The sequence below is a fragment of the Hyla sarda genome, chromosome 10 (genome assembly GCF_029499605.1).
Source record: "Hyla sarda isolate aHylSar1 chromosome 10, aHylSar1.hap1, whole genome shotgun sequence".
Classification (NCBI taxonomy): domain Eukaryota; kingdom Metazoa; phylum Chordata; class Amphibia; order Anura; family Hylidae; genus Hyla; species Hyla sarda.
The window spans coordinates 139,627,242-139,645,166 of record NC_079198.1 but is presented as its reverse complement, the minus strand read 5'-3'; the positions used below and the strand labels follow the sequence as shown (position 1 = coordinate 139,645,166).

Below are 17,925 nucleotides of genomic sequence, written 5' to 3'. Positions count from 1 at the left end.
CCATATGGAGAACTGTGTGATGTCATCATGTCTATATGGAGGAACTGTGTGATGTCATCATGTCCATATGGAGGAACTGTGTGATGTCATCATGTCCATATGGAGAACTGTGTGATGTCATCATGTCCATATGGAGGAACTGTGTGATGTCATCATGTCTATATAGAGGAACTGTGTGATGTCATCATGTCCATATGGAGGAACTGTGTGATGTCATCATGACCATATGGAAGAACTGTGTGATGTCATCATGTCCATATGGAGGAACTGTGTGATGTCGTCATGTCCATATGGAGGAACTGTGTGATGTCATCATGTCCATATAGAGGAACTGTGTGATGTCATCATGTCTATATGGAGGAACTGTGTGATGTCATCATATCCATATGGAGGAACTGTGTGATGTCATCATATCCATATGGAGGAACTTTGTGATGTCATCATGTCTATATGGAGAACTTTGTGATGTCATCATGTCTATATGGAGGAACTGTGTGATGTCATCATCTCCATATGGAAGAACTGTGTGATGTCATCATGTCTATATGGAGAACTGTGTCCATATGGAGCAAATCTCTGAGGAATGTGTCCAGCACCTTGTAGAAAATATAAAGGGGTCCGACCGGGACTAGAGAGGTGTACCTAATAAAGTGGCCAGTGAGTGTAAGTTCCTTGTATAGAGGTTTTATGTGTTCACTGTTTTACTGTTATTTACAGCTGTGCTTCCCAACTAGGGGCCTCCAGTGGCTGCAAAACTACAACTCCCAGCATCTTGACAGCTGAAACATTGCATTGTTCACACTTGGAATGGAATAAAGCTACTTTTTTAGATATAGATAGATATGAGATAGAAAGATAGATAGATATGAGATAGATAGATAGATAGATAGATAGATATGAGATAGGTAGATAGATAGATAGATAGATAGATATGAGATAGATATGAGATAGATAGATAGATAGATATGAGATAGAAAGATAGATAGATATGAGATAGATAGATAGATAGATAGATAGATAGATAGATATGAGATAGGTAGATATGAGATAGATAGATAGATAGATAGATATGAGATAGATATGAGATAGATAGATAGATATGAGATAGATATGAGATAGATAGATAGATATGAGATAGATAGATAGATATGAGATAGATATGAGATAGATAGATAGATATGAGATAGATAGATAGATATGAGATAGATAGGAGATAGATATGAGATAGATATGAGATAGATAGATAGATATGAGATAGATAGATATGAGATAGATAGATATGCTGAGAGTTGTTGTTCTCCAATAGCTGGAGGCGCACTGGTTGGGATACATTGCCCTAGCCTCCTTCCTCCTCACAGATTTTGTCCCATGTTGTATTCTTGATTTCCAGTAGATGGCGCCACATTACACTGAATGCCGGTGGAGTTTCCTTTGGCAGCGCAGACATTGCTCCATCTTGTGACCGTCCACAGATTGTATTAGTTTTGTGCAATGAAAAATCTGAGCTGAATTACCCAACGCGATCTGTGGACGGGTGTGAAGCTTCATATGGATGGAGGCAGCCATTGTTTTCTAATACTCTGCAACCCCTACAATACAGATGGCTGCAACCTGTAGTTCTTCAATGGTTTTAAAGGGGTACTCCGGTGCTTACACATCTTATCCCCTATCCAAAGGATAGGGGATAAGATGCCTGATCGCGGGAGTCCCGCTATCACGCCCCCTTCCGTAGGCTTGCATTGAGGGGCGGAGCATGATATCACACACCGCCGGCCCTGCGGTCGACCGTAATCAGTCCCGGAGCGAACACGCTCTGGGGACTGATTACAAACGGGGTGCCGGGTGCAAGATCACGGGCGTCCCCAGCAGCGGGACTCCCACGATCAGGCATCTTTTCCCCTATCCTTTGGATAGGGGATAAGATGTGTAAGCACCGGAGTACCCCTTTAAAGCTACAACTCCCATCATGCCCTAAGAGCCGTAGCCTTGTCAGGGTGCACTGGGAGATGTCATTTGGGAACATTATAGAGCAGTGTTTCCCAAGCAGTGTGCCTCCAGCTGTTGGAAAACTACAACTCTCAGCATGCCCGGACAGCCTTTGGCTGTCCGGGCATGCTGGGAGTTGTAGTTTTACCACAGCTGGAGACGCCCTGGTTGGGAAACACTGGCCTAGAGCTCCTAGTTGGACTTCTCTTCTCTATTGCAAAATAAAAACTGCAAATATATTTACAATTAAATAAGTATAAATTTATTATAAACTCTTGCAATAGCTGGAGGCACACCGGTTGGGAAACACTGGGTAAATACATAGTTACTTCTTTTGTGCTGGAAATCTCATTTCTATCAAGGTAAAAAAAAAAAAAAAAAAAACTTTATTCAGGTTTGTTAATGTAGTCAGCTCCTCGTGGGTGGTCCCACCACAAAAGACCGCCCACAGTGAGCTGTTTTTTTTGCCAAAGCTGGAAAAATAAAGCATCGTTTTCATCCACAGCCTTCTGAAGTGACAGATACCTTTTGCATAAGGAGACGGGTCTATCAATAAGGACAACCCAATATTCGGTGATCTCTACCACATCAGGGGGGGGCCACAGTTTCCAAATCACTGATCTAAGGGCATCGCTCATTCTTCATTATGAAGCAAACACTAATATTATTTTCCCATGGAAAAGTACTGTACAAGGAGGAGGCTTACCATCACATTAGCAAGACTACAACTTCCAGCATGCCCAAACAGCCTTTGGATGTCCAGGCATGCTGGGAGTTGTAGTTTTGGAACTGCTGGAGGCACACTGGTCTTATACATAGTTAAAGGGGTATTCCAGGAAAAACTTTTATCTATCTATCTATCTATCTATATATATCAACTGGCTCCAGAAAGTTAAACAGATTTGTAAATTACTTCTATTAAAAAAATCTTAATCCTTTCAATAATTATCAGCTGCTGAAGTTGAGTTGTTGTTTTCTGTCTGGCAACAGTGCTCTCTGCTGACATCTCTGCTTGTCTCGGGAACTGCACAGTAGTAGAAGAGGTTTGCTATGGGGATTTGCTTCTAAACTGGGCGGTTCCCGAGACACGTGTCATCAGAGAGCACTTAGACTGAAAAGAACAACTCAACTTCAGCAGCTCATAAGTACTGAAAGGATTAAGATTTTTTAATAGAAGTAATTTACAAATATGTTTAACTTTCTGGAGCCAGTTGATATATAAAAAAAAAGTTTATAACTCCTTCAAGTATTTTGGACTGGAAATCTAATTTGTATCAAGTTAAATAACTCCTTTATTCAGTTTTTTTTTTAAATGCAGATAGCTCCTCATGGGCGGTCCTTTCACTAGGACCTCCCACACTGAGCTGTTTTCTTTTACCAAGGCAGGCAGAATAAAGCATCTATGTCCTCCACAGCCATTTAAAGTGTCGAACCGCTTGATCAATGAGGACACCTCCTTAAATATTCAGTGATCTCTAGAGATGACGCAAATTGTTCGCCGGCGAACAGTTCCCGGCGAATTTAGCATTCGCCGGGTGAACATATGTGAAGTTCGATCCACCCCTATACTTTAACATTGCAGTAAACTTTGACCCTGTGAGTCAGAGTCAGCAGACACATTACAGCCAATCAGCAGCAGTCCCTCCCTTCCAGACCCTCCTACCTCCTGCACGGACGCCATTTTACCCTCATTCAGCATGCTGCAGGCTTAGGAAGTGGAGGGTCAGAGAAGCTGCTCCTGCTGTATAGGGAAAGCGATAGCTAGGTTGCTGCTAGGTGGTGTATTCAGGGTCCAGTTTACTCCTAAAGCTCTAGTGTAACATCTGCTATAAGGACAGCACCAAAAAAAGCCCTTTTTAGGGCTGAAAGATATCAGTCCGTGTGTCTTGCAACAGCTGGAGGCACCCTGGTTGGGAGGGAACCGCTGGTTAAAAGGGGTACTCCAGTATAAAACTTAAGTTCCTTCAAGCAACTAACTACTACAGTATTCAAAGGGCTGAAAGATATCAGTCTGTGTGTTTTGCAACAGCTGGAGGCACCCTGGTTGGGGACCACTAATTAAAAGGGGAACTCCGCTGGCAAGCTTTTTTGCTCATTGTCACACTAGTGCAAATCACATTAGGTGTGACAGTTGTGCAAATAAAAAAATAAAAAATTTTGGGCTGTTAAATAAATGTTAGGTGATTTATGCCCTTTATGGATTAAAACCAGACTCTTCATCAACTCTGTAATTTTCCATGGGAGTTTTGCCATGGATCCCGCTCCGGCACACCACAGTCCAGGTGTTAGTCCCCTTGAAACAACTTTTAAATCACCATTGTGGCCAGAAAGAGTCCCTGTGGGTTTTAAAATTCGCCTGCCCATTGAAGTCAATGGCGGTTCACCCGGTTCACTGGTTTGCGAACTTTTGTGGAAGTTCACATTGGCGGTTCGCGAACCGAAAATTTTATGTTCGTGACATCACTAGTGATCTCCAACATTTGGGGGGGGGGGGTCAAAGGTTGAAGATCACTGAGTGGGTTGTTCATTCTTCATTATGAAGCGGATACATATTCCTCCCAATGGGACAGCACTGTACAGAGGACACTTGTAGTCCCGTTTCCTCCTCTTATTGACATGATGGAGTTCTGACAAGTCATCGGGGTCTTCTACCAGGGTCTCCACAAGGACTTGGTGTTGGCCATGAGAAGATGTTGATGCTTTGGAGGTGACTGGTGGTGGCTGGTGGTGGCTTATACTACTTTGTTGGCTCCCCAGAAGTAACCGTGTCTGTATTCCTGGTGGTCCAGCATATGAACCAATTTAATTCCTGAAAAAATATGATGGAATTGGTGAAAACATTTAGAAACACCCTCCAGCTCTATCTGTATACTGCTGCGCTATCTCTATGGGATCAGGATATATAGTAGTTATATACCTCCCCTCCAGCTCTATCTGTATACTGCTGCGCTATCTCTATGGGATCAGGATATATAGTAGTTATATACCTCCCCTCCAGCTCTATCTGTATACTGCTGCTGCTATCTCTATGGGATCAGGGTATACAGTAGTTATATACCTCCCCTCCAGCTCTATCTGTATATTGCTGCTGCTATCTCTATGGGATCAGGATATATAGTAGTTATACACCTCCCCTCCAGCTCTATCTGTATACTGATGCTATCTCTATGGGATCAGATTATATAGTAGTTATACACCTCCCCTCCAGCTCTATCTGTATACTGATGCTATCTCTATGAGATCAGGATATATAGTAGTTATACACATCCCCTTTAGCTCTATCTGTATACTGCTGCTATCCGCATGGGATCAGGGTATGTAGTAGTTATACACCTCCCCTCCAGCTCTATCCATATACTAATGCTATCTCTATGAGATCAGATTATATAGTAGTTATACACCTCCCCTCCAGCTCTATATGTATACTGCTGCTGCTATCTCTATGGGATCAGGATATATAGTTGTTATACACCTCCCCTCCATGCTCTATCTGTATACTGCTGCTGCTGCTATCTCTATGGGATCAGGATATATAGTAGTTATACACCTTCCCTTCAGCTCTATCTGTATACTGCTGCTATCTCTATGGGATCAGGATATATAGTAGTTATACACCTCCCCTCCAGCTCTATCTGTATACTGATGCTATCTCTATGGGATCAGATTATATAGTAGTTATACACCTCCCCTCCAGCTCTATCTGTATACTGCTGCTATCTCTATAGGATGAGATTATATAGTAGTTATACACCTCCCCTCCAGCTCTATCTGTATACTGCTGCTGCTATCTCTATGGGATCAGGATATATAGTTGTTATACACCTCCCCTCCATGCTCTATCTGTATACTGCTGCTGCTATCTCTTTGGGATCAGGATATATAGTAGTTGTACACCTCCCCTGAGGCTGTGTTCACACAATGCATTTCATGTGCATTTCAGTAGTGGATTTGCATCCAATATGGCTGAAATTCCCATGCCTGCCACATCAGCTAAAACAGGTGAGCACAAGGCATACACAAGAATGTCTACATTTTTAAAATAAATATTCCTAGCAAACTTTTTGCAAGAGTTTTCAAACTCTTTTACCTTGGTTCCTCTCTGTCTCCTGCTATTTAAGGACCTAGACAATATGAGATATATAGATAGATATTAGACAGATAGATAAGAGATAGATAGATAGATAGATATGAGATAGATAGATATGAGATAGATAGATATGAAATAGATAGATATGAGATAGATATGAGATAGATATGAGATAGATAGATAGATAGATATGAGATAGATAGATAGATATGAGATAGATAGATAGATATGAGATAGATAGATATGAGATAGATAGATATGAGATAGATATGAGATAGATAGATAGATAGGAGATAGATATGAGATAGATAGATAGATAGATATGAGATAGATAGATAGATATGAGATAGATAGATATGAGATAGATTGATATGAGATAGATAGATAGATATGAGAGATAGATAGATAGATAGATAGATAGATATGAGATAGATAGATAGATAGATATGAATGAGAGAGATAGATAGATAGGAGATAGATAGATCTGAGATAGATAGATAGATATGAGATCGATAGATATGAGATAGATAGATAGATATGAGATAGATAGATAGATATGAGATAGATAGATAGATAGATAGATATGAGATAGATATGAGATAGATAGATAGATATGAGATAGATAGATAGATATGAGAATGATAGATAATCTTCAAATTTTGACGCTTTTAAATATAGAAGTAATTTACAAATCTGTGCAACGTTCTGGCACCAGTTGATTTGAAAATAATATATTTTTTTTTTTTTTACCGGAGTACCCCTTTAAGCTTTTGATTGATCTAAATATCATTTTATTTAATATATTAGATTAAATAAATAAAACTCCATAAAACAAGTGGAAATAAATTGAATAAAACTTACATTTAAATTAAAAGTAAAAGATAATGTTGTGAAAGAAGTTAAAGGGGTTATCCAGGAAAAAACTTTTTATATATATATATCAACTGGCACCAGAAAGTTAAACAGATTTGTAAATTACTTCTATTAAATGTTTTTAATCCTTTCAGTACTTATGAGCTTCTGAAGTTAAGGTTGTTCTTTTCTGTCTAAGTGCTCTCTGATGACACGTGTCTCAGGAACCGCCCAGTTTAGAAGCAAATCCCCATAGCAAACCTCTTCTAAACTGGGCGTTTCCCGAGACACGTGTCATCAGAGAGGATTTAGACAGAAAAGAACAACCTTAACTTCAGAAGCTCATAAGTACTGAAAGGATTAAGATTTTTTAATAGAAGTAATTTACAAATCTCTTTAACTTTCTGAAGCCAGTTGTTATATATATATAAAAAAGTTTTTCCTGGATAACCCCTTTAAAATTAAAAATGGTAACTAAAATGTCATTTTTTTTTTATGTTATCACTTCTATGAACTGTTTAGACACAAACAACAAAACTTACATTCATATTGTATTACTTACATATCCTGTATCTATACACTATGATATATACGGTATATATATACACACCATAACTTATAGTCACGTATACAATCCCAACCATACCGTCATATCTATTCATCAATAGCCCCGCACTCTGGTCGTCTCATTTTCCCGCCATTCTGTATTATTATCCGTGTTACAAGGAAATGTGTCTTCCTTCTCAATGAATTTAATGATCTCTTCCTGTGTGTCCCATTAACCCCTTCCCTTCCTCCGCACCCATCATACACCCCCCACCCCCACCCCTGACGCCGCTGACAAGGCCTCTCCTCATCTTCACCCTCAGTACTGGGAAATTAAAGGGGTACTCCGGTGAAACCTTTTTTCTTTTAAATCAACTGGTGGCAGAAAGTTAAACATATTTGTAAATTACTTCTATTAAAAAATCTTAAGCCTTCCAGTACTTATTAGCTGCTGAATGCTACAGAGGAAATTCCTTTCTTTTTGGGAACACTAATGACATCACGAGCACAGTGCTCTCTGCCGACATCTCTGTCCATTTTAACAACCATGCACAGCAGATGGATGCTAAGGGCAGCATGGTGGCTCAGTGGTTAGCACTGCTGCCTTGCAGTGCTGGGGACTTGGGTTCAAATCCCACTAAGGACAACAATAAATAAAGCGTTATTATTATTATAATAACGTCAGCAGAGAGCACTGTGCTCGTGATGTCATCAGAGAGCATTCCAAAAAGAAAAGAATTTCCTCTGTAGTATTCAGCAGCTAATAAGTACAGGAAGGATTAAGATTTTTTAATAGAAGTTATTTACAAATATGTTTAACTTTCTGCCACCAGTTGATTTAAAAGAAAAAAGGTTTTCACCGGAGTACCCCTTTAAGTCATCAGATCTCTCTAACAATGAGGCTGAGATCACTTGTTGCCCCTGACGTCATTAAGGCGGGGAGGCCCCCCCCCCCCCCCGGTTGGTCAGCCCTCGGCCCATTCCCACACTCGGCTAGAGATTGTTCACCGGTGGCCACAAAGGAAGCTTCACTTACTGCTGCGCAAAATTGACTGTGAAGACCCTGGAATAATGACAGTCGAACAGGTGGAGGGTGGGTGCACGAAAACAGAGGGGGTGCTGAATGGGCCCGAAATGGCGCAAGAGAAACGTACACGGCCTAATGTTTGGAATCAGAGACATTCCAGCAACAACGATAAATAGGGACGCACTTCAAGGCGGGGAAAAATAAGAGATCAAAAGACCAGGACGTCTAAACCCATTCAGCCTATGTCCGTTGTCAATTAGAACTCCCACAAAAATTCACTAAGCCTCTTTAGGGGTTTTTGCTTTGTTTTTGTTTTTTTGGGGGGAGGTGGGGAATTTTTAGCATTTTTTTTTTCTTCAAGCAAATACTTATTTCTCGATGAGATCATGGCAATAGGGGGGGGGGGGGTAAAAGACGGTATTCTACTTATGGAGATTAGGCTACAAAGTCACCATACAAAAGATTCCTTGGCGGGAAATGACCACATTTTATTATTATTATTATTATTATTATTATTACTTACACAGTGTTGTTTTTTGTTTTTTTTTGTAGCTTCAGAATTGATGAAAGGGGCGCAGAATGTAGAGTTCATGAGCGGTTAATGAAACGCTGACGTAAGTGTTCTGCGGGGGAGGAGAAGAGGTTGGATTCATGATTGGAGTGAACCGAAAAGAGTTTAGAGTATTTTCAAATACAGTGGTGCCTCAACATATGATGGTAATCCGTTCCAAATGGACCATCGTATGTTGAGGGATCCGTGCAATGTAAAGTATAGGACAGTGGTCTACAACCTGCGGAACTCCAGATGTTGCAAAACTACAACACCCAGCATGCCCGGACAGCCGTTGGCTGTCCGGGCATGCTGGGTGTTGTAGTTTTGCAACATCTGGAGGTCCGCAGGTTGAAGACCACTGGTATAGGAAGTTGTACTCACCTGTCCCCGCCGCTCCGGACCGTCACCGCTCGTCACCGCTGCCCTGGATGTCGCCTTCCATCGCTGTCGCTGCGTCCCCGAGGTGTCCCCGACGCTCCGGCAAGGCCTCTGCTTCCCCGGCATCCTCGCTCTCCGTCGCCGCCATCACGTCGCTACGCACGCCGCTCCTATTGGATGACGGGATGTTGTGCGCAGCGACGTGATGACGACGATGGAGAGTGCCGACGATTCAGGGGATCCCGAAGAGGACGCGCCGGAGCCCCGAGGACAGGTAAGTGATCGTCACCGGAGCACACGGGGCACCGTAAATGGCTATCCGGTGGCAGCTGAAGCAGTCTGCGCTGCCAGATAGCCATTTATGCAATGTCCCCGACTAGAGATGAGCGAACTTACAGTAAATTCGATTCGTCACGAACTTCTCGGCTCGGCAGTTGATGACTTTTCCTGCGTAAATTAGTTCAGCTTTCCGGTGCTCCGGTGGGCTGGAAAAGGTGGATACAGTCCTAGGAAAGAGTCTTCTAGGACTGTATCCACCTTTTCCAGCTCACGGGAGCACCTTAAAAGCTGAACTAATTTATGCAGGAAAAGTCATCAACTGCCGAGCCGAGAAGTTTGTGACGAATCAAATTTACTGTAAGTTCGCTCATCTCTATCCCCGACATACAAAAGCATCGGATGTTGATGCTGCCTTCACCACGCGATGGACTCTGAGAGTGATCGTATGCTGAAATGATCGTATGTCGGGGCCATCGTAGGTCGGGGGGTCACTGTAAATATATGGTATGTCGGGGCCATCGTAGGTCGGGGGTCACTGTATATATATGGTATGTCGGGGCCATCGTAGGTCGGGGGGGTCACTGTATATATATGGTATGTCGGGGCCATCGTAGGTCGGGGGGTCACTGTATATATATGGTTTGTCGGGGCCATCGTAGGTCGGGGGGTCACTGTATATATATGGTATGTCGGGGCCATAGTAGGTCGGGGGGTCACTGTATATATATGGTATGTCGGGGCCATCGTAGGTCGGGGGGTCACTGTATATATATGGTATGTCGGGGCCATCGCAGGTCGGGGGGGTCACTGTATATATATGGTATGTCAGGGCCATCGTAGGTCGGGGGGGTCACTGTATATATATGGTATGTCGGGGCCATCGTAGGTCGGGGGGGGTCACTGTATATATATGGTATGTCAGGGCCATCGTAGGTCGGGGGGGTCACTGTATATATATGGTATGTCAGGGCCATCGTAGGTCGGGGGGGGGGAGGTCACTGTATATATATGGTATGTCGGGGCCATCGTAGGTCGGGGGGTCACTGTATATATATGGTATGTCGGGGCCATCGTAAGTCGGGGGGGTCACTGCATATATATGGTATGTCGGGGCCATCGTAGGTCGGGGGGTCACTGTATATATATGGTATGTCGGGGCCATCGTAGGTCGGGGGGTCACTGTATATATATGGTATGTCGGGGCCATGGTAGGTCGGGGGGGTCACTGTATATATATGGTATGTCGGGGCCAACGCAGGTCGGGGGTCACTGTATATATATGGTATGTCGCGGCCATCGTAGGTCGGGGGTCACTGTATATATATGGTATGTCAGGGCCATCGTAGGTCGGGGGTCACTGTATATATATGGTATGTCGGGGCATCGTAGGTCGGGGGGTCACTGTATATATATGGTATGTCGGGGCCATTGTAGGTCGGGGGGTCACTGTATATATATGGTATGTAGGGGCCATTGTAGGTCGGGGGGGTCACTGTATATATATGGTATGTCGGGGCCATCGTAGGTCGGGGGGTCACTGTATATATATGGTATGTCGGGGCCATCATAGGTCGGGGGGGTCACTGTATATATATGGTATGTCGGGGCCATCGTAGGTCGGGGGGTCACTGTATATATATGGTATGTCGGGGCCATCGTAGGTCGGGGGGTCACTGTATATATATGGTATGTCGGGGCCATCGTAGGTCGGGAGGGTCACTGTATATATATGGTTTGTCGGGGCCATCGTAGATCGGGGGGGTCACTGTATATATATGGTATGTCGGGGCCATCGTAGGTCGGGGGGTCACTGTATATATATGGTATGTCAGGGCCATCGTAGGTCGGGGGGGTCACTGTATATATATGGTATGTCGGGGCCATCGTAGGTCGGGGGTCACTGTATATATATGGTATGTCGGGGCCATCGTATGTCGGGGGGTCACTGTATATATATATATATGGTATGTCGGGGCCATCGTAGGTCGGGGGGTCACTGTATATATATATATGGTATGTTGGGGCCATCGTAGGTCGGGGGGGTCACTGTATATATATGGTATATCGGGGCCATCGTAGGTCGGGGGTCACTGTATATATATGGTATGTCGGGGCCATCGTAGGTCGGGGGGTCACTGTATGTATATGGTATGTCGGGGCCATCGTAGGTCGGGGGGGTCACTGTATATATATGGTATGTCGGGGCCATCGTAAGTCGGGGGGGTCACTGCATATATATGGTATGTCGGGGCCATCGTAGGTCGGGGGTCACTGTATATATATGGTATGTCGGGGCCATGGTAGGTCGGGGGGGTCACTGTATATATATGGTATGTCGGGGCCATCGCAGGTTGGGGGGGTCACTGTATATATATGGTATGTCGGGGCCATCGTAGGTCGGGGGTCACTGTATATATATGGTATGTCAGGGCCATCGTAGGTCGGGGGGGTCACTGTATATATATGGTATGTCGGGGCCATCGTAGGTCGGGGGGTCACTGTATATATATGGTATGTAGGGGCCATTGTAGGTCGGGGGGTCACTGTATATATATGGTATGTCGGGGCCATCATAGGTCGGGGGGGGTCACTGTATATATATGGTATGTCGGGGCCATCGTAGGTCGGGGGGTCACTGTATATATATGGTATGTCGGGGCCATCATAGGTCGGGGGGTCACTGTATATATATGGTATGTCGGGGCCATCGTAGGTCGGGGGGTCACTGTATATATATGGTATGTCAGGGCCATCGTAGGTCGGGGGGTCACTGTATATATATGGTATGTCGAGGCCATCGTAGGTCGGGGGTCACTGTATATATATGGTATGTCGGGGACATCGTATGTCGGGGGGTCACTGTATATATATATATGGTATGTCGGGGCCATCGTAGGTCGGGGGGTCACTGTATATATATATGGTATGTTGGGGCCATCGTAGGTCGGGGGGTCACTGTATATATATATGGTATGTTGGGGCCATCGTAGGTCGGGGGGTCACTGTATATATATGGTATGTCGGGGCCATCGTAGGTCGGGGGGTCACTGTATATATATGGTATGTCGGGGCCATCGTAGGTCGGGGGTCACTGTATATATATGGTATGTCGGGGCCATCGTAGGTCGGGGGTCACTGTATATATATGGTATGTCGGGGCCATCGTAGGTCTGGGGGTCACTGTATATATATGGTATGTCAGGGCCATCGTAGGTCGGGGGGTCACTGTATATATATGGTATGTCGGGGCCATCGTAGGTCGGGGGGTCACTGTATATATATGGTATGTCGGGGCCATCGTAGGTCGGGGGTCACTGTATATATATGGTATGTCGGGGCCATCGTAGGTCGGGGGGTCACTGTATATATATGGTATGTCGGGGCCATCGTAGGTCGGGGGTCACTGTATATATATGATATGTCGGGGCCATCGTAGGTCGGGGGGTCACTGTATATATATGGTATGTCGGGGCCATCGTAGGTCGGGGGGGTCACTGTATGTATATGGTATGTCGGGGCCATCGTAGGTCGGGGGGTCACTGTATATATATGGTATGTCGGGGCCATCGTAGGTCGGGGGGGTCACTGTATATATATGGTATGTCGGGGTCATCGTAGGTCGGGGGGTCACTGTATATATATGGTATGTCGGGGTCATCGTAGGTCGGGGGGTCACTGTATGTATATGGTATGTCGGGGCCATCGTAGGTCGGGGGGTCACTGTATATATATATGGTATGTCGGGGCCATCGTAGGTCAGGGGGTCACTGTATATATATGGTATGTCGGGGCCATCGTAGGTCGGGGGGTCACTGTATATATATGGTATGTCGGGGCCATCGTAGGTCGGGGGGTCACTGTATATATATGGTATGTCGGGGCCATCATAGGTCGGGGGGTCACTGTATATATATGGTATGTCGGGGCCATCGTAGGTCGGGGGGGTCACTGTATATATATGGTATGTCGGGGCCATCGTAGGTCGGGGGGGTCACTGTATATATATGGTATGTCGGGGCCATCGTAGGTCGGGGGGGGTCACTGTATATATATGGTATGTCGGGGCCATCGTAGGTCGGGGGGGTCACTGTATATATATGGTATGTCGGGGCCATCGTAGGTCGGGGGGGTCACTGTATATATATGGTATGTCGGGGCCATCGTAGGTCGGGGGGTCACTTTATATATATGGTATGTCAGGGACATCGTAGGTCGGGGGGTCACTGTATATATATGGTATGTCGGGGCCATCGTAGGTCGGGGGGTCACTGTATATATATGGTATGTCGGGGCCATCGTAGGTCGGGGGGGTCACTTTATATATATATGGTATGTCGGGGCCATCGTAGGTCGGGGGGTCACTGTATATATATGGTATGTCGGGGCCATCGTAGGTCGGGGGGTCACTGTATATATATGGTATGTCGGGGCCATCGTAGGTCGGGGGGGTCACTGTATATATATATGGTATGTCGGGGCCATCGTAGGTCGGGGGGGTCACTGTAATAATAAAAAAATTATACAATGTAACATAAACAAAACTGTAATATTATGTTAACTAACTTATTATAGTTTGTTTTTATGTTGTATTATAAGGGTACATTCCCACACGGCGTATTTGCTGCTGCGTATTTTATTTTCTCTGTTGAAGTCAATGGGTAGGAAAATACGCAGCACCAAATACGCAGCAAATACGCAGCAAAATACGCCGTGTGGGAACGTACGCTTATTATTATTACTACAACTTGTGTTTCTTTATCCTAGTATTTTCAGTGTTTTCTAGTGTTTTCCAATCAGCGTGCCTCCAGCTGTTGCAACACTACAACTCTTAGCATGTTCGGACAGTGAATCAAAGAGCGTTTAGATTATTTTCAAATAAAACATTTTTTAATGTATACTGTGATATTATGTAAACTAATTAAATAAAGTTTGTTTGTTTTGTTTAATTATTATCGCAAGTAATTTTGTTTCTTTATGTGAGACAGTGTTTTCCAAGTTGGGTACCTCCAGCTGTTGCAAATCTACAACTCCCAGCATGCCCGGACAGCCTTGTAGTATTGCAACAGCTGGAGGCCCTCTAATTGGAAAACACTGATCTGAGCAAAGCCAAATATTTGTCATTTAATTCATTTAGTAAAAAATGTAGTAGAAAAAAACATATTGATACTGTGGAATAAAAAAATACTGTAATATTATGTAAACTAATGAAATCTAGCTTGTTCGTTGTAGTATCACAAGTAATTTTGTTTCTTTATGCGAGCCAATGTTTCCCAAACAGGGTGCCCCCAGCTGTTGCAAAACTCCCAGTATGCCCGGACAGCCTGGGATGCTGGGAGTTGTCGTTTTGCAACAGCTGGAGGCACTCTGTTTTTATGAAACACTATCTGAGCATTAAAGGTGTACTCCAAGGGGAAAAAAATCTAATCAACTGGTGCCAGAAAGTTAAACAGATTTGTAAATTACTTCTATTAAAAAAATCTTAATCCTTCCAGTACTTATTAGCTGCTGAATACTACAGAGGAAATTATTTTCTTTTTGGAACACAGAGCTCTCTGCTGACATCTGTGTCCATTTTAGGAACTGTCCAGAGCAGCATATGTTTGCTATGGGGATTTTCTTCCTAAAATGGACAGAGATGTCAGCAGAGAGCACTGTGCTCAAGATGTCAACAGAGAGCTCTGTGTTCCAAAAAGAAAATAATTTCCTCTGTAGTATTCAGCAGCTGATAAGTACTGGAAGGATTAAGATTTTTTAATAGAAGTAATTTACAAATCTGTTTAACTTTCTGGCACCAGTTGATTTAAAAAAAAAAAAAAAAAAAAGTTTTCCATCGGAGTACCCCTTTAAAAGGTTCCAATAAACCACCTTGCAGCTATGTTTCCACAATTTTTTTTATTTTTTTATTTTTTTGCAAAAACACCAAATTCACCCTATGGTATTTTTTGGGGGGCACAAAATGCAGCAGCCAGATATCAGCTGAATGTCAATAAGGAAATATAAACCATCAAACCCACTTGACATTTTTTTTTTTTTTTTTATCTTCTTTGACTTTTTTTTTAATCTTCTTTGGTGTTCATTTTTTTTGTCTCAAAGATAAGTTTGAATAAATCTCAGACTATGAAGTATTTTTCAGGGAATTTGGCGTCGTTTTTATTCCCCATAAGATTTATATGGTAAGAGGAAAAAAAAGCAAGAAAAACCCAATGTGGGTTTAAAGGGGTACGCAAAAAAACAAAAAACAAAATTCATTTTACAGATTAAAAAATGTACATTACTTTTATTTAAAAATCTTAATCCTTCCAGTACTTATCAGCTGCTGTATGCTCCACAGGAAGTTTTGTAGTTCTTTCCAGTCTGACCACAGTGCTCTCTGCTGCCACCTCTGTCCATTAGTTGCCCACAGGCCCTATTGCCTGAGGGGGCCCTAAAGGCTCCTCCACCATATAAAAAGTCTCCAGTATTATAAATGTTACATGGTAGATGGGAGCCATGGCAATGTTCCAGAATTACAGCTCCCAGCATGCCCTCCAGCTGTTGCAAATCTACAACTCCTAGCATGCCCGGACAGCCAACGGCTGTCCGGGCATGCTGAGAGTTGTAGTTTTGCAACATCTGGAGGTCCACAGTTTGGAGACCACTGCTATATAGCTACACTCCGGCCTTATTCTGTATAAACAGTATAAACTGACATTATAATAGCGCAGGGTGCACTACTTACCATTAACCAGCAGGTGTCGCTGTTTCAAAAAGTTCACCACCATCTCCAGGACAGGACACCACTTCTGGTGTAGGCTGGAGATTTAAGTAGGCCATATACCACTCCGCGGGCTCCTGGGTAAATAAATATGCAAATTAGCTCACCACACCACCTTCACAGGTAGTGTGTCCTGCAAAACAGCTCAGGCTCCAGTTAAGAAGTCTCAGAACTGATTGGGATTTATGCCAAGCCAGAACTCTCCCCAGAAGGAGAGAGGACCCATCTGCAGAACGTGCTCTCGAATCACCCAAGAAAAAGTGCAAACGTGTTACACTAAAAAAACGTGCACAGAGGATGCCTTCTATCGCAAGCCCTTCTCCGATAGGACAGAGGCCCCAACAAACCTTACCCTTCGCCTCCGGACCAAAAGGTACCTGTGAGGTTCCAGGTTCGATGTCCCTTTTCGCCGAAGCTACTAGGGGACCACAAATGCTCCCAGCATCCCCCTTGGCGTTAGCCCAGGTATCTGCCCGCAGAGCCGATAACGGTAGGTACCCTGCCCATGCAGGAGTACCCAGGGTGTTTGCAGGGAGGTGCGGAACCTAAAGGCCACACACACCTCCCCTAGACCGCCAGGAGGGACACCCAGAAGGGCTACCGCATCCTGACAAATCCTGTGAACACACAACACGCAAAAAGTGACACAGTGAGACAAAAAAAGAAATAAATAAGTGAATGTGTGCAGATATACTGCCCGGACATCCGGCCGGATCTATAAAAATGTCTCTGATCCTAGGAAGAAGGCCGGGAATCAAGAGGTGAGTGCCACAAGGTGAAGAGATTATGGTGCCCGTGCTTCAACTCAGTGAGTCTATCCTCCCAGTGAGTTTCGGCACCTCGGGTCACCACTCCCCGAGGCACAAAAGTACCTCGGCTCTAGACCCTCTCAGCCTCATGGCGAGACCCGGAGGGAACAGGTCACATCGGGGCAGCCGTCGGGCTGATTCCTCAGAACCAGCCCCGGAAAGCCCTGGTACACCTGCATCCTCCATGCAGCACCCATCCCCACCAGCCCCATACCGGCGTTACTTAGCCAAAAGGGCGAAAAGTGGTGTCCTCTCCCTGAGGAAAATACTGACCCCGTTTAACTAGTCACAGGCCTCTCACCTCAGCCAAGCCAGATAACCCTGCTCTGTACTGACAAGGGGGCAAGCACCCCGAAACAGCTGTCTGCAGATGGGTCCTCTCTCCTTCTGGGGAGAGTTCTGGCTTGGCATAAATCCCAATCAGTTCTGAGACTTCTTAATTGGAGCCTGAGCGGTTTTGCAGGACACACTACCTGTGAAGGTGGTGTGGTCAGCTAATTTGCACATATATATATATTTATTTTTAATTTTTATTATAACAATATCTATTATTATTATAAATAAAACAATATTTATTATTATTATTATATATTGTAGGAGGGGGAAAAAAAGGAAAAAAAAGGGCGAGTGGTCTTCTGAAAGAATGCATAATAA

At 44.1% G+C, this 17,925-nt stretch overlaps 1 protein-coding gene and 1 long non-coding RNA gene across 2 annotated transcripts in view; one reads left to right on the top strand and one right to left on the bottom strand.

Moving 5' to 3' along the window:
* Positions 1–14,610, top strand: part of TAS1R1 (taste 1 receptor member 1) — a 59,398-nt gene extending 44,788 nt beyond the window's left edge. The window contains exons 6-7 of the mRNA XM_056542822.1: positions 9,051–9,112; positions 14,473–14,610. Coding sequence (XP_056398797.1) covers positions 9,051–9,100 — 50 coding nt within the window. The 3' untranslated portion in view covers positions 9,101–9,112; positions 14,473–14,610. The remainder of the gene's footprint in view (positions 1–9,050; positions 9,113–14,472) is intronic.
* LOC130293760 (uncharacterized) lies at positions 4,699–16,506 on the bottom strand. The gene is made up of 3 exons (XR_008848286.1): positions 16,427–16,506; positions 6,074–6,107; positions 4,699–4,795 (listed from the first exon to the last, which is right to left on the bottom strand). It is a non-coding gene; the product is annotated as an uncharacterized LOC130293760 (long non-coding RNA).
* Positions 16,507–17,925: the final 1,419 nt, after the last annotated feature.